Source organism: Leptodactylus fuscus, chromosome 6 (genome assembly GCF_031893055.1).
Source record: "Leptodactylus fuscus isolate aLepFus1 chromosome 6, aLepFus1.hap2, whole genome shotgun sequence".
Classification (NCBI taxonomy): domain Eukaryota; kingdom Metazoa; phylum Chordata; class Amphibia; order Anura; family Leptodactylidae; genus Leptodactylus; species Leptodactylus fuscus.
This window is the reverse complement of record NC_134270.1, coordinates 159805429-159828999: the sequence shown is the minus strand read 5'-3', so window position 1 is coordinate 159828999 and position 23571 is coordinate 159805429. Positions and strand designations below refer to the sequence as shown.

At 43.6% G+C, this 23571-nt stretch overlaps 1 protein-coding gene across 2 annotated transcripts in view; it reads left to right on the top strand.

The window, feature by feature from the left end:
- Positions 1-23571, top strand: part of RAP1GAP (RAP1 GTPase activating protein) — an 86550-nt gene that overhangs the window by 58081 nt on the left and 4898 nt on the right. Inside the window, exons 4-19 of one of the 2 annotated variants that reach the window (XM_075277837.1) lie at positions 12502-12537; positions 13461-13508; positions 14125-14163; positions 14304-14489; positions 14815-14918; positions 15354-15432; positions 15624-15677; positions 17642-17725; positions 18661-18761; positions 18841-18970; positions 19824-19979; positions 20375-20446; positions 20551-20637; positions 20712-20849; positions 22058-22189; positions 23083-23160. In XM_075277837.1, coding sequence (XP_075133938.1) covers positions 12502-12537; positions 13461-13508; positions 14125-14163; positions 14304-14489; positions 14815-14918; positions 15354-15432; positions 15624-15677; positions 17642-17725; positions 18661-18761; positions 18841-18970; positions 19824-19979; positions 20375-20446; positions 20551-20637; positions 20712-20849; positions 22058-22189; positions 23083-23160 — 1524 coding nt within the window. Of the gene's footprint in view, positions 1-12501; positions 12538-13460; positions 13509-14124; positions 14164-14303; positions 14490-14814; positions 14919-15353; positions 15433-15623; positions 15678-17641; positions 17726-18660; positions 18762-18840; positions 18971-19823; positions 19980-20374; positions 20447-20547; positions 20638-20711; positions 20850-22057; positions 22190-23082; positions 23161-23571 lie in introns of both variants that reach the window. The other variant, XM_075277838.1, reaches the window with a different exon arrangement.

The window sequence follows — 23571 nt, the reverse complement described above, 5'->3', positions numbered from 1 at the left end:
ATCAGAGCTGAGGTGTGCCCACTTGTCATGTGATTTTGTGGCTGCAGGGGCTCATCTGTCGCCTCTATTGTCGCAGCATGGATCTCAGACAATGGGAGCGGAGAACAAGAGCTGTGCCTGACACCTGAGCTGACTACGCAAGGATGTGAACTTGATCCACCATGCCTCCCTGCCAACCATGAACTGCCTGGGAACCCCTCAGACATCAAGACCCCCAATAAATATCAGTCCAAGTGTCATGCTCACCATTAATATTCATAAACATCCTGCTCCGAAGTTCTATTATTGGAAAAGCTGGGTGATCACAATGTACAAGAGTCTGAAAAGGTGTGACTATACCCTAATAGTGGCCATATTGGTTGTCACCCAACTGGATTAGACATACAGCAGGGATGTGGGAACTTTACCATTTGAGTGACGCGGTTGGGGGCAGGGGATGATGAGCAGTACAGCAGTGACAATGACAGGTGCTGGGGGCAGGGGGTTGTTTTTCTGGGGGAGGGGGATAGAAATGGAACAATTTCTATACATTTTTAAATTTAGTTTTACCGCCTGGTAAACACAGCGACAACCTTGAACCTGGCGCCGGTTTGCAGCGGATTCGCCTCATCACTTGTCATGTAGGTGTTTCAGTGGGATCTGATCGCCCCAGGCCCCCCTTATACATTGAACTCTGTAATAGTTTCTAGAAGAGACCACCTGTTCCCAAGCAGTCACTGACACCCCTTCCCATTGAAGCAGATGTGCCCTGCAGGACTGTAGTAAAGCTGGGTGCTGAGCTGTAGACAACAACTCTGCTTTCCCAGGCTCCTGGATGGAAAGCCAGGCCTGTGTCCTCCAGCTGTGTGATGTGGGCGCCGGGGTCCCCGCACTGTACCTGCCTCCTGCCGGCCCTCCGCCCATCCTGCGCTCTGTACAGGGGGAGGGAGGAGGAGGAGGCGGCGGGGAGCGGAACAGACTGCAGCCGGGATCCGGGGAGCGCTGCAGGATGGCCGGGAGCAGCGGCGGAGTGTCCCGAGGGGAGGAGGACGAGGAGGAGAGCCTGGCCATGGATGCGTCCTTTGTGAGTAACTGCTGCTTTATCAGGGACTAGAGGAGGGGAGGTCAGAAGCAACAAGTATCCAGACAGACAGAGCGCAACCTGGAGCTCAGTCCAGACAGTGTGGTAGTGTTACCTGCAGTCCTATGTACATATAGTATAGTAGTGTTACCTGCAGTCCTATGTACATATAATATAGTAGTGTTACCTGCAGTCCTATGTACATATAGTATAGTAGTGTTACCTGCAGTCCTATGTACACATAGTATAGTAGTGTTACCTGCAGTCCTATGTACATATAATATAGTAGTGTTACCTGCAGTCCTATGTACATATAGTATAGTAGTGTTACCTGCAGTCCTATGTACACATAGTATAGTAGTGTTACCTGCAGTCCTATGTACATATAATATAGTAGTGTTACCTGCAGTCCTATGTACATATAGTATAGTAGTGTTACCTGCAGTCCTATGTACATATAGTATAGTAGTGTTACCTGCAGTCCTATGCACATATAATATAGTAGTGTTTCCTGCAGTCCTATGTACATATAGTATAGTAGTGTTACCTGCAGTCCTATGTACATATAATATAGTAGTGTTACCTGCAGTCCTATGTACATATAATATAGTAGTGTTACCTGCAGTCCTATGTACATATAGTATAGTAGTGTTACCTGCAGTCCTATGTACACATAGTATAGTAGTGTTACCTGCAGTCCTATGTACACATAGTATAGTAGTGTTACCTGCAGTCCTATGTACATATAATATAGTAATGTTACCTGCAGTCCTATGTACATATAGTATAGTAGTGTTACCTGCAGTCCTATGTACATATAATATAGTAGTGTTACCTGCAGTCCTATGTACATATAATATAGTACAGTTACCTGCAGTCCTATGTACATATAGTATAGTAGTGTTACCTGCAGTCCTATGTACATATAATATAGTAGTGTTACCTGCAGTCCTATGTACATATAATATAGTACAGTTACCTGCAGTCCTATGTACATATAGTATAGTAGTGTTACCTGCAGTCCTATGTACACATAGTATAGTAGTGTTACCTGCAGTCCTATGTACATATAATATAGTAGTGTTACCTGCAGTCCTATGTACATATAGTATAGTAGTGTTACCTGCAGTCCTATGTACACATAGTATAGTAGTGTTACCTGCAGTCCTATGTACATATAATATAGTAGTGTTACCTGCAGTCCTATGTACATATAGTATAGTAGTGTTACCTGCAGTCCTATGTACATATAGTATAGTAGTGTTACCTGCAGTCCTATGCACATATAATATAGTAGTGTTTCCTGCAGTCCTATGTACATATAGTATAGTAGTGTTACCTGCAGTCCTATGTACATATAATATAGTAGTGTTACCTGCAGTCCTATGTACATATAATATAGTAGTGTTACCTGCAGTCCTATGTACATATAGTATAGTAGTGTTACCTGCAGTCCTATGTACACATAGTATAGTAGTGTTACCTGCAGTCCTATGTACACATAGTATAGTAGTGTTACCTGCAGTCCTATGTACATATAATATAGTAATGTTACCTGCAGTCCTATGTACATATAGTATAGTAGTGTTACCTGCAGTCCTATGTACATATAATATAGTAGTGTTACCTGCAGTCCTATGTACATATAATATAGTACAGTTACCTGCAGTCCTATGTACATATAGTATAGTAGTGTTACCTGCAGTCCTATGTACATATAATATAGTAGTGTTACCTGCAGTCCTATGTACATATAATATAGTACAGTTACCTGCAGTCCTATGTACATATAGTATAGTAGTGTTACCTGCAGTCCTATGTACATATAATATAGTAGTGTTACCTGCAGTCCTATGTACATATAATATAGTACAGTTACCTGCAGTCCTATGTACATATAGTATAGTAGTGTTACCTGCAGTCCTATGTACATATAGTATAGTAGTGTTACCTGCAGTCCTATGTACATATAATATAGTAGTGTTACCTGCAGTCCTATGTACATATAATATAGTAGTGTTACCTGCAGTCCTATGTACATATAGTATAGTAGTGTTACCTGCAGTCCTATGTACATATAATATAGTAGTGTTACCTGCAGTCCTATGTACATATAGTATAGTAGTGTTACCTGCAGTCCTATGTACATATAGTATAGTAGTGTTACCTGCAGTCCTATGTACATATAATGTAGTACAGTTACCTGCAGTCCTATGTACATATAGTATAGTAGTGTTACCTGCAGTCCTATGTACATATAATATATTAGTGTTACCTGCAGTCCTATGTACATATAATATAGTAATGTTACCTGTAGTCCTATGTACATATAATATAGTAATGTTACCTGCAGTCCTATGTACATATAATATAGTAATGTTACCTGCAGTCCTATGTACATATAATATAGTAATGTTACCTGCAGTCCTATGTACATATAATATAGTAATGTTACCTGCAGTCCTATGTACATATAATATAGTAATGTTACCTGCAGTCCTATGTACATATAATATAGTAGTGTTACCTGCAGTCCTATGTACATATAATATAGTAGTGTTACCTGCAGTCCTATGTACATATAGTATAGTAGTGTTACCTGCAGTCCTATGTACATATAATGTAGTACAGTTACCTGCAGTCCTATGTACATATAGTATAGTAGTGTTACCTGCAGTCCTATGTACATATAATATAGTAATGTTACCTGCAGTCCTATGTACATATAATATAGTAGTGTTACCTGCAGTCCTATGTACATATAATATAGTAGTGTTACCTGCAGTCCTATGTACATATAATATAGTAGAGTTATCTGCAGTCCTATGTACATATAGTATAGTAGTGTTACCTGCAGTCCTATGTACATATAATATAGTAATGTTACCTGCAGTCCTATGTACATATAATATAGTAATGTTACCTGCAGTCCTATGTACATATAATATAGTAATGTTACCTGCAGTCCTATGTACATATAATATAGTAATGTTACCTGCAGTCCTATGTACATATAGTATAGTAGTAGAAAAAAATGCAGAAGCAGCACAGCATACAAACCGGGTGCAAAGCCAAACTGGAAGGTGGCTAATCTTCAACTTTATATAGAAAATGGAAAAAATGGCAGCACTCCAGTAGTATAGTAGTGTTACCTGCAGTCCTATGCACATATAATATAGTAGTGTTACCTGCAGTCCTATGTACATATAATGTAGTACAGTTACCTGCAGTCCTATGTACATATAGTATAGTAGTGTTACCTGCAGTCCTATGTACATATAGTATAGTAGTGTTACCTGCAGTCCTATGCACATATAATATAGTAGTGTTACCTGCAGTCCTATGTACATATAGTATAGTAATGTTACCTGCAGTCCTATGTACATATAATATAGTAGTGTTACCTGCAGTCCTATGTACATATAGTATAGTAGTGTTACCTGCAGTCCTATGTACATATAATATAGTAATGTTACCTGTAGTCCTATGTACATATAATGTAGTAGTGTTACCTGCAGTCCTATGTACATATAATATAGTACAGTTACCTGCAGTCCTATGTACACATAGTATAGTAATGTTACCTGTAGTCCTATGTACATATAATATAGTAGTGTTACCTGCAGTCCTATGTACATATAGTATAGTAGTGTTACCTGCAGTCCTATGTACATATAATATAGTAGTGTTACTTGCAGTCCTATGTACATATAATGTATTCGTGTTACCTGTAGTCCTATGTACGAATACTGTAGCAGATGTCACCTGCAGTCCTATGTAACGCCACAGATAACACAGTGATAACTCTCTGAGTACAGGTAATGTAGTAGATGTCACCTGCAGTCCTATGTAACACCACAGATAACACAGTGATAACTCTCTGAGTACAGATAATGTAGTAGATGTCACCTGCAGTACTATGTAACACCACAGATAACACAGTGATAACTCTCTGGGTACAGATAATGTAGTAATGTCACCTGCAGTCCTATGTAACACCACAGATAACACAGTGATAACTCTCTGAGTAGATAATGTAGTAGATGTCACCGGCAGTCCTATGTAACACCACAGATAACACAGTGATAACTCTCTATATACAGATAATGTAGTAGATGTCACCTGCAGTCCTATGTAACACCACAGATAACACAGTGATAACTCTCTGAGTACAAATAATGTAGTAGATGTCACCTGCAGTCCTATGTAACACCACAGATAACACAGTGATATCTCTCTGAGTACAGATAATGTAGTAGATGTCACCTGCAGTCCTATGTAACACCACAGATAACACAGTGATAACTCTCTGAGTAGATAATGTAGTAGATGTCACCGGCAGTCCTATGTAACATTGCAGATAACAAATAGTGATAGGCCAGCACAAATTCTATACACACATGGAAAAAAAAAATGTTGGTCGCCCTTGTTTAATGAAAGAAAAACCCACAATTGCTCACAGAAATAACTTGAATTCAATAATAAAAGTAACAATAAAAATTCTATGAAGATGAACAGATGAAAGTCAGACATTGCTTTTCGCTTCAACAGAATTTCTTAAATATTTAAAACTCATGGACCAGGCCTGGACAGAAATGATGGTTCCTGTAACTTAATATTTTATTCCACAACCTTTTGAGGCAATCACTGCGATCACACGATTCCTGTAACTGTCAATGAGACTTCTGCACCTCTCAGCAGGTATTTTGGCCTCCTGATGAGCAAACTGCTCTAGTTGTCTCAGGTGTGAAGGGGGCCTTTTCCAGACGCCATGTTTCAGCTCCTTCCAAAGGTGCACAATAAGACTTGGGTCAGGGCTCATAGAAGGCCACTTCAGAATAGTCTAATGTTTTCCTCTTGGCCATTCTTGGGTGTTTTTAGATGTGGGTTTTGGGTCATTATCCTGTGACCAGACCCATGACCTGCAACTGAGACCAAAGCTTTCTGACACTGGGCAGCACATTGCTCTATAGAATCCCTTGATAGTCTTGAGATTTCATTGTACCCTGCACAGATTCAAGACACCCTGTGTCAGATGCAGCAAAGAAGTCCCATAACATAACAGAGTCTCCTCCATGTTTCACAGAAGGGACAGTGTTATTTTCATGATATGCTTCATTTTTCCGTGTGTGAACACAGTGCTCATGTGCCTTGCCAAAATGTTCAATTTTTGTCTCATCTGTCCATAGGACATTCTCCCAGAAGCTTTGTGACTTGTCAACATGTAGTTTGGCAAAGTCGACTTTGTCAGGTTCAAGTTATTTCTGTGACCATTGTGGGTTCTTCTTTCATTAAACGAAGGGTGCCAACAATTTTGTCCATGTGTTTATAATAATAAATTGTATAAATGACACAGTCAGCTCTGCTACATCTACACATACAGTATTTGGATAGGATAGTCTCTGTGATTTGCACATCTTTGATTCTCTTGGGAGGATTTAGTTTTGTTATATATGTAGCTGCACAAGAAACTATTATATTCACAGTCCATCCAGTATATCACAGACTCCCTAATATACCTATTATATATGTCCTGTCTCCATGACATACACAGTCCCTCTATTATATATGTTCTGTCCCCATGATACACACAGTCCCTCTATTATATATGTTCTGTCCCCATGATACACACAGTCCCTCTATTATATATGTGCTGTCTCCATGACATACACAGTCCCTCTATCATATATGTGCTGTCCCCATGATACACACAGTCCCTCTATTATATATGTGCTGTCCCCATGATACACACAGTCCCTCTATTATATATGTGTGTCCACATGACATACACAGTCCCTCTATTATATATGTGCTGTCCCCATGATACACACAGTCCCTCTATTATATATGTGTGTCCACATGACATACACAGTTCCTCTATTATATATGTGCTGTCCCCATGATACACACAGTCCCTCTATTATATATGTGCTGTCTCCATGACATACACAGTTCCTCTATTATATATGTGCTGTCCCCATGACATACACAGTCCCTCTATTATATATGTGCTGTCTCCATGACATACACAGTCCCTCTATTATATATGTGCTGTCTCCATGACACACACAGTCCCTCTATTATATATGTGCTGTCTCCATGATACACACAGTCCCTCTATTATATATGTGCTGTCCCCATGATACACACAGTCCCTCTATTATATATGTGCTGTCTCCATGACATACACAGTTCCTCTATTATATATGTGCTGTCCCCATGACATACACAGTCCCTCTATTATATATGTGCTGTCTCCATGACACACACAGTCCCTCTATTATATATGTGCTGTCTCCATGACATACACAGTCCCTCTATTATATATGTGCTGTCCCCATGACATACACAGTCCCTCTATTATATATGTGCTGTCTCCATGACATACACAGTCCCTCTATTATATATGTGCTGTCCCCATGATACACACAGTCCCTCTATTATATATGTGTGTCCACATGACATACACAGTCCCTCTATTATATATGTGCTGTCCCCATGATACACACAGTCCCTCTATTATATATGTGCTGTCCCCATGATACACACAGTCCCTCTATTATATATGTGCTGTCCCCATGATACACACAGTCCCTCTATTATATATGTGCTGTCCCCATGATACACACAGTTCCTCTATTATATATGTGCTGTCCCCATGACATACACAGTCCCTCTATTATATATGTGCTGTCTCCATGACACACACAGTCCCTCTATTATATATGTGCTGTCTCCATGACATACACAGTCCCTCTATTATATATGTGCTGTCCCCATGACATACACAGTCCCTCTATTATATATGTGCTGTCTCCATGACATACACAGTCCCTCTATTATATATGTGCTGTCCCCATGATACACACAGTCCCTCTATCATATATGTGCTGTCTACATGACATACACAGTCCCTCTATTATATATGTCCTGTCTCCATGACATACATAGTCCCTCTATTATATATGACATACACAGTCCCTCTATTATACGAGTCTATATACACAGTCCCAGTAAAGCTTCATGCACTATTTTTCTTGCAGTAAAAATAAAACACAGCACAACCTCGCCATCTGAATACACACCAAACCCACTGACAGGGGCAGAGATTGACATTGATGGGATATATTGGACAGAAAGGGAACAGTCAGTTCTTAAGGTTGATGTTTTGGAAGCAGAAAAAATAGGAAAGTGTAAGGACCTGAGCGACTGACACGGGCCAAATTGTGATGGTGACGATGGATCAGAGTATCTACAGAATGGCAGGTTTATAGGGGGGTTCCCAATATGGTGATATTACGTATTGCCGTTGTTGGTACACACAGGGTATAGCAGCATGTATGTGTAGCCACAGACTGGCAAATGTACCCAGGCTTGTTGTGTCACCTACTCTATATATAATCCTTATGTAACATCCAGGACCGCACTATGACAGCTGGTATAACTGGTGTCACCAGTTCCTATGTCATATCAGACTAATGGGAGATTATTACATGTTACAGATGAATTATTTTATTACAATGCCGCTCTACCTGCCCGCTGCCATCATAACCACATTCCACCACGCTGATCATTGCCCGAAAGATACCAATCATGAGTAGGAAAATTTTTAGATCCCACAATGCCCCATAAACCTGGCAGCCATAGTATGTGGACACACAAGTAGTGGCCTCTTTCTGTGTGATGGTATATGGCAGCATTACATGTTCAGCAGGTAACGGGCTGGGGGCTTTTCACCACATAGACCCCAGGCTGCATCTTCTTTGTGGTCCCCAGTCCCATGGCCCCTGGACATGACCTCTCCCCAGGACAGTGACGACTCTATCTAAACTTGCTGATTTACTCTTCCTAAAAAAACCATCTAGAATTGATACGCCCATCATGTGACTATTTCCCCATTATTCACAGCCGCTCCTCCCGTCATTGTGCTTTTTGGATGAAAACAGAAATTTTACAAGATCAACAAATTTCAGTGCAAGTGCAAGAGAAGTCCCTCCTAAACAATTCTTTAGCAGCACAGAGTGTTTCAGGAGTGTAGTGCTACAGGTCTCATCCTCACTCTAGCCTTTAGTGTCAGGTAATGGTGTTGCCCCCTCTGCCTTGTCTTCTTGCCTCCTCCCCTCCTTCATGGCTTTCCAGACTGAGGAACATTCGCCTGACCTGTCGCAGACGCTACTCCGAGTCGTACCTGGTGTTTTTCTTGGCAGGAGTCGGTGATCTAGCGCTCATATCATAGAGTAAACACCCGGGGCAAACTCTGCTGGAAATATCACCCAGCAGAATAATATCCAACATTCCTAGTGTCATCAGCTGCCACCGACCAGTGTTCAGATATGTGCCCATATGTGAAGGATGTCATGTACATACAATACACTCCAGTCCCTTCCAGAGCTGCAGTCACAATCCCATCTGAGACTTGCTGTGACTATTCTATGGTTGTGTCATGTTTTTTACCTTAGCTGCAGTCTCAGTTTTTCTACTTCAGTCACATCCAGAGCTGCAGTCACAATTATGTGGTTACGTTATTTTTTTTTAACTCCAGCTCCAATCCTATGATTGCATTATATTTTATAATCTAATCACAGCCAAAGCTGCAGTTACCATCTTGTGGTTACATGATATTGTTTACTCTAGTCACATTCAAAGCTGCAGTCACAATCTCATTGGTTACATGGTGTAATATAGTACACTCACAGTCAAAGCTGCAGTCACCATCTTGTAGCTATGCAGTATTATATACTCCAATCACATCCAGAGATTTTTTTTATTTTTTTTTTTTTTTGGGGGGGGGGGTTCACCTCCCCTGGCCTAATTTTAAAGAAAAAATATATCCTGGACAAGCTCTTTAAGTGCAGTCACAATCTTGTGGTTACAGGATGTCATATACTCCAGTTACATCCAGAGCTGCAGTCACAATCCTGGGGTCAGGTCATGTCTGACACGCTAATCCTTTCCATACTCAGATCTTTCCTCTGTCCTGGATGGGATATGCTTACAGTAGTGTCACAGTCTATACATTATGTGGGTGTTTCTTCCTGGGGTCACAGTGGGGCAGCATCTTATAAGTTGGGACCCTCCCCCAGGTTGTGGGGCGCTGACCATAGAGTGGGGTCCTGCCCTGGATATAGCAGACCAGCTGCCAATAATTGGCACAATGCTTGGTATGTCCTGGATTAGGCCACTACTGTCCTCTGACTTACACACCCAGTGCAGGTTTGTCAGGACGCGCTGTCCCCTGATAACACCAGGCATCAATTTCCAGCTGGACCAGCCCAGATTTATGATATGACATCACAGCTGGCTAATTATACCTGCAGCACCTGCGCGTCATGTACGGTATATCACCGGTACTACAGACAGTATTCCGAGCACTAGTGACCCGAGCACCCAGGGGAGGTAGGATGAGCAGATCCCAGGAGAACAGACACAAGACCGGGAGGCTGCATGGCCACAAGATTCATAATGGTGTCCTACAGGTGAGGGGACTCCATACTAAGAGCAAATGGAGGGTGAGGGTCCCCGGTATATCAGCAGCTGAGGGGTCTTGGTATAAGAACAGTGAGCGGACCTGGTACTAAGAACAATGGTGGATGAGGGTCCTCAGTATAGCAGCAGATGAGGGGTCCTGGTATAAGAAAAGCGAGGAGATCTGACACTAAGATGCTAAGAGCAAGTGGAGGGTGAGGGTCTCCAGTATAACAGCAGCTGAGAGGGCCTGGTATAAGAACAGTGAGCGGACCCGATACTAAGATTCTACGAGTAAATGGTGGGTGAGGGTCCTCAGTATAGCAGCAGGTGAGGGGTCCTGGTATAAGAACTGTGAGTGGACCTGTTACTAAGAGCAATGGTGGGTGAGGGTCCTCCGTATAGCAACAGGTGGTGGTTATGGGTCCTAGTATAAGAGCAGTAGAGGGACCCAATACTTTGGATAAAGGACCTTAGTGTAAGAGCAGGTGATGGGTGAGGGGCTCTGATATAAGAGCAGATGATGCCCCCTGATGTAATAGCAGATGCTGAGCAAGGGGGCCCCAGGGTTAGAGCAGGGGATAAGTGAGTGGGCCCAGTATAAGAGCAGATGATACTTGAGGGTTCCCGATATTAAAACAGATGATGAGTGACGGGCCACAGTATAAGCGCATGTTATGGGTGAAGGGCCTCAGTTTAAGAGCAGATGAGGGAAATTTGGATGCAAGCCCAATTGGTGGGTTAAAGGTCATTTAGCAATATTTACTATACATTTGCCCTTCCCTGAATCTGCCAGTGATCTGCAGATAAATATCTCATGTGTATGGTCAGCTTTAGTAGAATCTGCAGTTAATCTTGTGCCTATGACCATTGCAGACAATAGATGCTCACCAGGATCTGCCATAGGTCTGCTTTACACTTAGTCGGGGGCTTCTGTCTGGTCACCTGCAGACCCTATTTTAGATCTTCATCACCAGCTCCCTTTTGTGCCATATCTCTTTATTCTGTCTTCTCCTGAGGTTTTATGACTGTAACTTTGTATCTGCTCTCTGCCCTGGACTCAGGCTCTTACACATTGTAACAAATACCCAGCTGTGTGAGCAGGAGCCGGTCAGGGGTCTGAATGTAAACAAAAGTGTTGCCTTCACTGTCAGCAAGCAGAGATCTCCATAATGGAAAGCAATGGAGCCATTTTCTGTTCTTATTTCCATTGGTCTGTCACTCTTCTATGACAGTAAAGTTTTGCGCCGTACTGTGCTGATTTGTCGCACTTTGTGTGCATTGCTGTGTGATAAACGTCGCCTGGATATGGATACATGGTAGACGCCTCGGGGATATCCCTCCCCTGTCCATATTATACTGTATAACGCTGTCTGACACGAGGTGACATATTCCCTATGAGTGCCGGCGCTGTCACTGCCGCCAGTGGCGTCTGTCACATCAGAAGTGGCGCGCAGCTAATTCACATTTCCATATGAAAATCTCTGCGCTCGTCTCATTATCTGAAGAGATGTCTCATATTGGATGCAGCTGCTCCGTATACTCATATAATCCTGGCAGGGGGGGAGATGAGGGGCTGCATGTATAATAACTGGCACATGTTACTGCGCTTCATCATGTCCGTCAGTCACGTCTTTTCTGTATGGACAGGATTTGTGCGCCGTCCTCAGTAAATAACATCTGTGAGGTATGAGGTACTGGTGCATCGCTGGTAGAGGTGACTGAACTTCATCATAGCAGATACTTGTCACCGTACAGGTGCTGTCACCTCCATTCCCCACAGTCCAGCATAGTGCACACCTCATCCTGATGCAGATTGATGAGACAGCCATATCTTCAGTGTTTTTGTGGGGTTTTTATAGTACTTGGTGGGGGTGTTGGAAAACTGGACTGTAGTTTGGGAGAGGGCAGGTCTGTGTATGTGTCCTGTGTCATGCTGCAGGTTTGGTTATAATTCAGTTATGTTTCCCTTTCAGAACTTGGACTTGTTTGAGATGATTGAGAAGATGCAGGTGAGTGTCCGGGCCCCTCTGCCACTGGGGGCTCAATACACATTGATATACATTGGGGAAACCAAGATGATAAGCCCTTGCAGGAGGGCCCTCTGTCCCACTGTGACAGTCGGTCACTGTTATTGTATTTGTTTTGTATATTTTGTCTATAGTATGTAACCCCTCGAATGTACAGCACCATGGAACTAATATAGAAATGTACAGCACCATGGAATTAATATAATAATGTACAGCACCATGGAATTAATATAGTAATGTACAGCACCATGGGATTAATATAATAATGTACAGCACCAGGGAATTAATAGAATAATGTCCAGCACCATGGAATTAATAGAATAATGTCCAGCACTATGGAATTAATATAATAATGTACAGCACTATGGAATCAATATAATAATGTACAGCCAGCACCGTGGAATTAATATAGTAATGTACAGCACCAGGGAATTAATATAATAATGTACAGCACAATGGAATTAATATAGTAATGTACAGCACCATGGAATTAATGTAATAATGTACAGCACCATGGAATTAATAGAATAATGTCCAGCACCATGGAATTAATATAATAATGTCCAGCACCATGGAATTAATAGAATAATGTACAGCACTATGGAATCAATATAATAATGTACAGCCAGCACCATGGAATTAACATAATAATGTACAACACCATGAAATTAGTATAATAATGTTCAGGGATTAATGGGGCTATATAAATTAATAATGGTAATAATAACTCACAGCTGAGGATTTGTTACACTGTATCAGTGTACACAAGATCTCTCTCCAGTCCTGGCTGTCATCTACATGGATCCTCAGCTGTGTGAGCTGGACTATATCTTTTTATGTTGATGACTGTAGCGTAGTCTGTCAAATGCTGTGACTTCAGCTCAGCCATTTTCTTTGTCTTTCAGGGCTGCAGAATGGACGAACAGAGATACTCTCTTCCTCCTCCCCTCAAGGTAAAAGTCGTATCCCGACTGTGGTTCATACTCTCCATATAACTCCAGTCGTTGTGTTCTAGGAGGGGAGGGGTCCTATGTCAGGACTATATAGTAGTTGGTACAAACACTACATCTGCCACATTGCAGCACGGCAGGGCAAGCTCAGTTCAGAAGCTGAACAGCAGGTGAGCTATGGTTAGGTTCACACCTGCATTGGAGTCTCCGCCGCAGATTCCGTCTAAAATTGGCAGAGAGAAAAATCCTGCACAGAGGTTATATACTGACACCCAACCGACACCCAGAAGACCCTCTTATAAACCATGGGGTCCACAGGTAACCGCTTTTTTAGGGTACAGGTTCTCTGTCTTTATGTTCTTCCCGTGGATAGTGTGAACTGAAAGGATTGTGACTGCTGCTTTGGATGTGTTAGGAGTCTAAGACCTAATGGAACTGCAGCTCTGAATGTGTCACAGTATAAAGCATGATCTGGCTTGAGTAGAAGCAATGTTCTTTTGAGGTACTTGGCATTATATGGAGATGTATCCTGTGTGGGCTGCGCTCCCTCTCCTTCTCATTGTCGGAGCCAGTGCTATGCCTCATTGTACCCTTATACTAAAATAATTTCTTATTGCAGACAGAAGAGGATTATATCCCGTATCCCAGCGTCCATGAGGTAAGGGCAGATAATTCTGACTGGACCGATAGACCTCAGCTCTGTATAATGTCTTGGTGTCTGCCCCCATACTGGATAATAGAGGGGAGCTGCACCTGCACCCCCACCTTAGGACCTGGTCTCTGTTCTCTGTCCTGCAGATTCTGGGAAGGGAAGGGCCATTTCCCCTCATTCTTTTGCCTCAATTTGGGGGATACTGGATTGAAGGAACCAACCACGACCTCTCACAGCTCCCTGACCCCGAGAATAACCAGTCACCAAGTGCAAAAGTGAAGCTGGAGAGTAATCACACGGCACGGCTCTACCACAAACACTTTCTGGGGAAGGTAAGTCCACAGCAACAAGGTGAACACAATCTGTACTTACCCCGCTTCGTACACACACTGACAACTTTCCCCCATCCCTATTATATACACTGACCTTAAGTATATATGGAGACACTGATCCTGGATATATACAGACATACACTGCTCCCTGGTATACACAGACATACTAACATCACGCCTGGTATATACAGATATCCTGACTTCAGGTATATGCAGACTCTTTGTATATAAAAGCATATTGATTTCGGGTTTATTCACATACTGATCCCATTGTATACACAGGTGACATATAGGATGACCTGACTTCAGTGTTCTTATATTCCAGGAACACTTTAACTATTACTCATTGGACGCTGCTCTCGGTCACCTGGTTTTCTCGCTGAAGTATGATGTCATCGGAGATCAGGAGCACCTCCGCCTGCTACTGCGGTGAGAATAACACCCCCACAGCAGCACCATTACCTGTGCTCTATGTTCTGGGATGAAAGACCCTAAAGTCATCCTGCTACCTTTCAGGAGTCAGATGTTGGGGGTTGTAATTATTTATTTAGCTAGTCGTCTGCACAGAACTGATGCTGAGTCACAACCACCCAGCTTTTCTTATATCCTGAATAGCGTATCAATATACAGTGATGTGTTGAGTTGTTATTGCTCCTTCTGCCATACCTGTGTAAGTTTCTTTCCTGCGATTCTGGAATTTTATTCATGCACCAAGATGCTCAGCATGAACAGAGCTATAGGTCTTTTTTGGATAGGGGAGTGCTGCCGTGCATGGAGTTATGGGAGGACAGAGTGACTATAGATAGTTTCATGGTATGGCTGCAGTCCTGTAGACTGGAAATGTTTGTTAAATTTTTTTTTCAGGACAAAGAACCAAACCTACCACGATGTGATCCCCATATCCTGCCTCACCGAGTTCCCAAATGTTGTGCAGATGGCCAAGGTAAGAGCAGCCATCCATGATTAGATACATTCTGCTGGGGTGTATCTCATCACTGGCCATAGTCCATAGTGCCTGATTCTAAATTTCCTCCAGTTTGCTTTATCCCATTTGGTTTTGTTATGGGAAGCATGTTGTTTTTTTCGGGTATCTGCCCTTCCTCCCCCACCAGTGATTTTGCTCTTGTTTTCCAGCTGGTCTGTGAAGATGTGAATGTGGATCGATTTCATCCCGTCCTCTATCCAAAGGTGAGTGGTAGTAACACGAGCCGCAGCCGTGCGCAGTAACGCCACATGTAATCCACTGTGTGACACAAGACACCGACCTCTCCCTGCAACGTGTCTGTATTCATTACAGGCCGAGTTCTGCTCCATCCAGGATTAGTCATGTGATCATTGTGAGATCCGACACAATATATCTTTATAAGAGTGACAACCTGTTTTGTAATGGCGTTGACCTCATTTAGAACTGTGATGACCTTTTACAGTGTTGGCCAAAAGTATTGGCACCCCTGCAATTCTGTCAGATAATACTCAGTTTCTTCCAGAAAATGATTACAAGCACAAACTCTTTGGTAATATCTTCATTTATTTTGCTTGCAATAAAAAAACATAAAAGAGAATGAAAAAAAAGTCAAATCATTGATCATTTTACACAAAAGTCCAAAAATGGGCCGGACACAAGTATTGGCCCCCTCAGCTTAATACTTGGTAGCACAACCTTTAGACACAATAACTCCGCACAGCCGCTTCCGGTAACCATCAATGAGCTTCTTACAAGGCTCTGCTGGAATTTTAGACCATTCTTCTTTGGCAAACTGCTCCAGGTCCCCCCTGAGATGTGAAGGGGGCCTTCTCCAAACTGCCACCAAGAGATCTCTCCTCCCCCACAGGTGTTCTATGGGATTCAGGGCTGGACTCATTGCTGCCACTTTACAAGTCTCCAGGGCTTTCTCTCACCACCATTTTCTAGTGCTGACCTGAAGTGTGTTTTGGGTTATTGTCCTGCTGGAAGACCCCTGACCTCTGAGGGAGACCCAGCTTTCTCACACTGGGCCCTACATTATGCTGCAAAATTTGTTGGTAGTCTTCAGCCTTCGTAATGCCATGCACACGGTCAAGCAGTCCAGTGCCAGAGGCAGTAAAGCAACCCCAAAACATCAGGGAACCTCCGCCATGTTTGACTTTAGGGACCGTGTTCTTTTCTTTGAAGGCCTCTTTTTTTTACCTGTAAACTCTATGTTGAGGCCTTTTCCTACTTTTGTCTCATCTGACCAGAGAACATTCTTCCAAAACGGTTTTGGCTTTCTCAGGTTAGTTTTGGCAAACTCCAGCCTGGCTTTTTTATGTCTCTGGGTAAGAAGTGGGGTCTTCCTGGGTCTCCTACCATACAGTCCCTTCTCATTCAGACGCTGACGCTGGATAGTACGGGGTAACACTGTTGTACCCTCGGACTGCAGGGCAGCTTGAACTTGTTTGGATGTTAGTCGGGGTTCTTTATCCACCATCCGCACAATCTTGCGTTGAAATCTCTCGTCAATTTTACTTTTGCGTCCACATCTAGGGAGGTTAGCCACAGTGCCATGGGCTTTAAACTTCTTGATGACACTGCGCACGGTAGACACAGGAACATTCAGGTCTTTGGAGATGGACTTGTAGTCTTGATTGCTCATGCTTCCTCACAATTTTGCTTCTCAAGTCCTCAGACAGTTCTTTGGTCTTCTTTCTTTTCTCCATGCTCAATCTGGTACACACAAGGACACAGGACAGAGGTTGTGTCAACTTTAATCCATTTCAACTGGCTGCAAGTGTGATTTAGTTATTGCCACCACCTGTTAGGTGCCTCAGGTAAGTAACAGGTGCTGTTAATTACACAAATAAGAGAAGCATCACATGATTTTTCAAACAGTGCCAATACTTTTGTCCACCCCTTTTTATGTTTGCTGTGGAATTATATCCAATTTGGCTTTTTGACAATTCTTTTTGTCTTTTTCCATTGAAGACAAATTAAATGAAGATAATAATACCAAAGAATTTGTGCTTGCAATCATTTTCTGGAAGACAATGAGTATTATCTGACAGAAATGTAGGGGTGCCAATACTTTTGGCCAACACTGTATAACGCTGACAGCCTTTTACAATGGTGTTGACCTCCTTTATAGCTGTGATAACCTCTTATTAGGCTCACAACCTCTGACCCCTCCTCTTTCCAGGCCTCACGTCTCATCGTCACCTTTGATGAACATGTTATCAGCAATAACTTCAAATTTGGGGTCATCTACCAGAAAACTGGGCAGGTCAGTAAACCGATATTATTATTTACATGGGGCTACCGGCTGCTGTAGCGCTGTACATGACAGACTAAGGGGGCATTCACACCAGCGTCTGCTGTCCGCCCAGGGGTTTCCGCCCTAATCCCTGGAGAAACTGGACAGGGGACGGCTTGCTAGCGTTGAGTTTTAAAATCCTTTCATTTGAATGGGTTAAAGCAAACCACGGGTGTTCGTATGCACACTCTCCACGGGGAAGCCATTTTTGTGGATGGACACAATGTCCAAAAAAACCATTTCCCCCCGCAGAGAGGCTGCATACGGAAACCGGCGGCTTGCTTTAAAAACCCATTGAATTAATGGATTTTAAAACTGACCGCCGGCAAGCTGTACCTTGTTCAGTTTCTCCAGTGATTAGGACGGAAACCCCTGGGCGGACAGCAGACGCTGGTGTGAACACTGTGTAACAATTACACCAGTAATATCTTGAGTTGGCGCTCTCGGCATAGGAGCTTACCCATTGTGAGGGTGATTTATAGGTTGTATCTGTGGTCCCTGCCTCTAGTCATAGATGTTGGGGTCTCTGTCTCAGAGGTGCTTGCACTGAAGTCTCTGGTAGTCTCAGCGTTGGATTCTCTGTCTCGGGAGTTCTGATATTAACGTCACTATCTCAGCACTGTTTTGGTCTTTGACTTTGTAGTGGGATCTCTATCTCGGGGATACTGCATGTTGGAGTGTCTGTCTTATAGTGCTGGGGTCTGTCTCGGGGGGGTACTGCTATTGGAGTGTTTTGTAGTGTGGAGTCTGTCTTAGGGGTGTTGTTGTTGGTTGAAGTAGCTGTCATATAGTGCTGGGGTCTACCTCACAAGTACTGCTGTTGTGGGCTCTGTTTGGCAGTGTTGGGGTTTCTTCCTCAGGGATTGTTGGGGTCTCTATTGATGATCCATTTCTGTCTTTCTCAGACCACAGAAGAAGAACTATTCAGCACCACAGAGGAGAGTGCGGCATTTGTGGAGTTCCTGGAGCTGCTGGGTGAGCGGGTTCTCCTGCAAGATTTTAAGGGGTGAGTGTGGGGGTTTTATGAGACGGTAGTCACTCATCTCTAGGTCTGCCACAAGTAACCCCCATGTCTGATGTTACAGATTTCGAGGAGGTTTGGATGTAACTCATGGACAAACAGGGACAGAATCTGTCTACTGCAACTTTCGAGGCAAAGAAATTATGTTCCACGTCTCCACCAAGCTGCCGTACACAGAAGGCGATGCCCAACAGGTATTATAGCAGGGATCCTCTTTACCCACTAGGCTGGGTAGTTCCTGATCTGTAGAAAGGCAGGCGATGACGTCAGGATGACTATCTGCAGCTCTTCCACGTCCTTCCATTATGTAACATGCTTGAGTTTCTGTAAACTAACGTTACTTTGTGGTTACATTACTTTCACCTCTTGATATAAGACACTCTATTGAAGCTGTATTGGAGATCATATTGGTTTCACTCAGCGTTCCCAAGAACAAATGGAAATGTGAGGTTCATAGCCGTCTCCATAATTTACATCTTCTGGGGATAGTGATATTTTATTTCTGGTATTTTATTAGTCATAGGACACTGATAATGGGTACTCCACCTAAAACGTAAAGATGTGAATGGAGTGATGGAGCTGAAGACCAAGCACAACCGTCCTTATAATGAATATATCCACTTCCTGTTCAGTAGAAAGACCCCTGCCCAATGCTGAGAATATAAACCCCTGCCTGCCACCTAATGCTTAAAGGGGTTCTACAGCAAGTATTATTAGACCGTTCCTCCTGGGGTTTCTAGAGGGTTCTAGGCTGGTTCCAACCTTAGGTTACTTGATCAGAACCAGCAACCAGCTTATGTTCACAGGTAGTTACTGGTGCTGATCATGTGACCTGGGGACCTATTGCTTTGTGTAGAGACCCTCACTCTCTTAATGTTCAGGGTAGACACTCCCGCCCTTCACCTAATACTCAGTATAGAGACTCCCATCTGTCTCTAAACCTCTTCCTCCTCCTGATGTTCAGTCTAGAGACCCCACCCGATGGAGCTGCCTCCTCTTCCACCCCCTTCCCTCATTCTCTTCTCTTATCCTCTTACTTTTCTTCAGTTGCAGCGTAAACGACACATTGGTAATGACATCGTAGCCATAGTGTTCCAGGATGAGAACACGCCGTTTGTCCCTGACATGATCGCCTCCAACTTCCTGCATTCTTACATTGTGGTTCAAGTGGAGAATGCCTGCACCGACAACACTGTATACAAGGTAAACATTGTAAACGATCACTGTATACTACAAGATGATAATAAGCTCTGGGTAAAAGGTACCAGATGACCCTTGGGTGGTGGGCACCAAATCAGTCCTTTGTGTTAAGTACCAGATCACCCTTGGTACAAAGTGCTTGATCTAGTTGGTCCCTGGGTGCTGCTTCCATGTCCTCAGTGAGCTTATATGTTTGGGGATCAGCTCCTCGCAGTGAGTCTGGAGTTGATGGTGATCAGCAGTGACAGGAGACGGTCTCTGGTCTCACCCATGTCGGACCTTGTTAACACTGATGGAGGATGATTCTTCCCAATAGTGGCAGTGTCTTCTGCTGTTACTTGTTATCAGGTCACATGACTGATGTAATAACCTTATAATGTTTGTCCCTCCTCTCACAGGTCTCGGTCACCGCCCGGGATGATGTGCCTTTTTTTGGTCCACCACTTCCAGATCCTGCAGTTTTCCGTAAGGTAGGCTAAAGATGTTCTCTACATCTCTCATTCTCTATAGTCATCTGGTGAACTACATGTTCCAGCAGTCCATGAACACGCGTCTACGTTCTGTCTTTTACCAGGGGTCCGAGTTTCACGAATTCCTTCTCACTAAACTGATCAATGCAGAATATGCCTGTTATAAAGCTGAAAAATTCGCCAAACTAGAGGTGAGTGTTGTATCGCTCCGAAATGTCGCAGATCTGTTCTTTTCCCCTTCGTGTCTCACGTCTTATCACTCCAGGAGCGGACGCGTACTGCGTTACTGGAGACGCTGTACGAGGAGCTGCACATCAACAGCCAGTCCATGATGGGGCTTGGTGGGGACGATGATAAGATGGAGAATGGCGGTGGAGGCGGGGGGTTCTTCGAGTCATTTAAGGTGAGTTATAAATAACATGGGGCTGTCGCATGATATGAGTGCGGCAGTCACGTCTGATGTATTGTGACGTACAGGTTCCTATAGCACAAGAGTACATCGTCCCAATCAGATATGGACTAATCTGTACATTGTACTCTGGATCTGTTGCTTGTGTCCAATGATGATATATAATAGAAGAGAATCTGTCATTTCCATAACTCCCATCCATATCAGTAGAGAGAAACAGCACATCCAGCAAGGAGGATCAAGATCAGGCCCCCTCCCCCTTGTTTTATTTCAGAAATTCCCCTAAATTCAGAGTTAGACTCAGTGACTATTATTTACCAATGACAGTAGTGACCCCTGGTGGCCATACCACTATACTTCAGCTGTTGTCGTGACAGAAGTTCATATTGATTTTAAAGGGGCCCGATCAGCAAAATTATGCTGGATGAGCCCCACATATGTGTAAATATCCTTTAAAAAGGCTATTCAGGCACCGCTCATCTTATTTTAAACTACTACCCCATTTAAAATAATACCCTAAAAAAGAATATGCTAATCATACTTACGGTGGGCGGTCCTGCACTGTGCGACACCATCTTCAGGCACACCTTCATTTTCTTTCTTCTTCTTCTGGCAGCGACGCCCTCTGGTCCCGGCTTCATGGTCATCTTCTTCGGCGCCATTTTTCTCAATGGCAGTTCGCGATAAGGGGAACTGAGCATACTGAGCAGTATCCTATTGAGAACTGCTATTGAGAAAAATGGCGCCGGAGCGTGCACAGTAGCGCTCCGGAGAGAGCGATACTGCGCAGGCGCCGGATTTGAACCAATCCCGCCGGAAGAAGACGATGATGAAGCCGGGACCAGAGGGCGCCGCTGCCAGAAGAAAGAAGATGAAGGAGTGCCTGAAGATGGCGTCGGACAGCGCAGGACCGCCCACCGTGCACGGCAAGTATGATTAGCATATTCTTTTTTAGGGTATTATTTTAAAATGGGGGGGTTTAAAATAAGATTAGTGGTGCCTGAATAGCCTTTTTAAAGGCTATTCACGCATATGTGGGGCTCATACAGCATAATTTTGCTGATAGAGCCCCTTTAATGTTTTTTTATAATGTTTGTTTTCTTCTATTGACACCTGGGTGACACTGGTACAGTTGGCATCCCATAGGTTTGGTTGTCCCTGGACAGGCCCAGTGATGTAGCATTTGACTTTTCTGTTTGCAGAGAGTAATCAGAAGCCGCAGTCAATCCATGGACGCTATGGGTCTCAGCAATAAGAAGCAACATACAGTGTCCACCAGCCACAGCGGCAGCTTTGGCCACAACAACCAGGATATTCCAAAGCCACCAGGAATAGTAAGTACCGCCTCCATATTGATGAGGTGTTGTGATATTTGGTATCTTGCATTGCTCTGATGTCATGGACTCTAGGGCATTACCCACTCACTTCAGGCGGATCTATGGACTGTCATTGACAGCAGAGCCTGGAAGAAATAATGGCTACATTGGGGAGTGGGGGATACACCACAAAAGATCTTTATGCTTAGTTAGTTGAATATAGTGCCATCAGGCCCCTCTGTGCCCCTCTCTGCAGATGCCTAGGTCCCTCCCTGTGTTCCTCTCCGTCCTTCTCTCTGGTTCCCTTTTCCTTTCCCCTCAGCCTTTTCCCATAGACCCATCTAAACTCTTTTCTTTTTGAGACTCTTCTGTTCCTTCCAGACTCCTCCGTCCCTCTTCAGTTTTCTTTCCCTTGATGACTATCATAGGCATTACATTATCAGTCATTTCCCCAAAAGTTTGGGATGTGACTGTGCTGCAGAACAGATATAGATTGGAGGCACAGTGGTAATTGAGACTCATGGAGGTTCATCAGATTGGTTTATTCCATAAGCTGATGTACTGGTAGAGTCCATTGAGGACTGGGGAATTTGTTGGATTGGTAGAGTCTGCTGAGGTCATGTTCACATGGGTGGAGGTCGTGTTTTGTGATTAACCATTTCTGATACAAGCAGTCCATTCTGTGCATGACTTATTCTTTTTCTCTCTCTTTTCTTCTTTGCCTCTCCTGTCTTGTTACGTTTTCTCCCTTCTTGTTTTCCTGACTCACCATCATTATTCCCTTCACTCTCTCCATTTGAACATTTCTTGCTCCGTCTCCTTTTGGCTTCTTTGTTTGTTTTTTTTCCGCCCCCGATGTGACGTCTCTTCCGCCTCCATGTTTTTGTGCCGCGCTCCCTCCTGCTCACTAGTCATTGCTTGTGCCAGGGAGAGCTCCCGGTCGGCATGGACGCCGCGGAAGTGCCATAGGCATAGGAACCATAGAAGAGGTGGATAATTTCTCCTGCTGTGTGTGATGATGGCTGGGGTTCACATTTGCACTGACTTAAATACCGTCTGTTCCTGGAGGTGACCGCTGCACTGAGCCGTGTTCATTGAGTGCGGGGGTCACATGAGGTGATAACATGACGTGTGGTGTGGATGGTGTTGGTAAGCTGACCAAAGACAATGACTTGTTTCAGTCCGTCACCATTTACAAATTCTGTGCTTCAGTATGTGGAAACTTTTAGGAGCTGAAAACACATCCTGGTCTTGTCCTCCCCACAACTGAGGGTTAGTTACAATGTATCGGTGCAGGTACCAAAGCTATGAGCCTGCAGTTCAGGACAGGAGAGAGATTTGTCTTTCTTCCGTGCTGTGTTTTGCTCCCAAAACACTTCCTAAGCTGGTTATCAATTGTT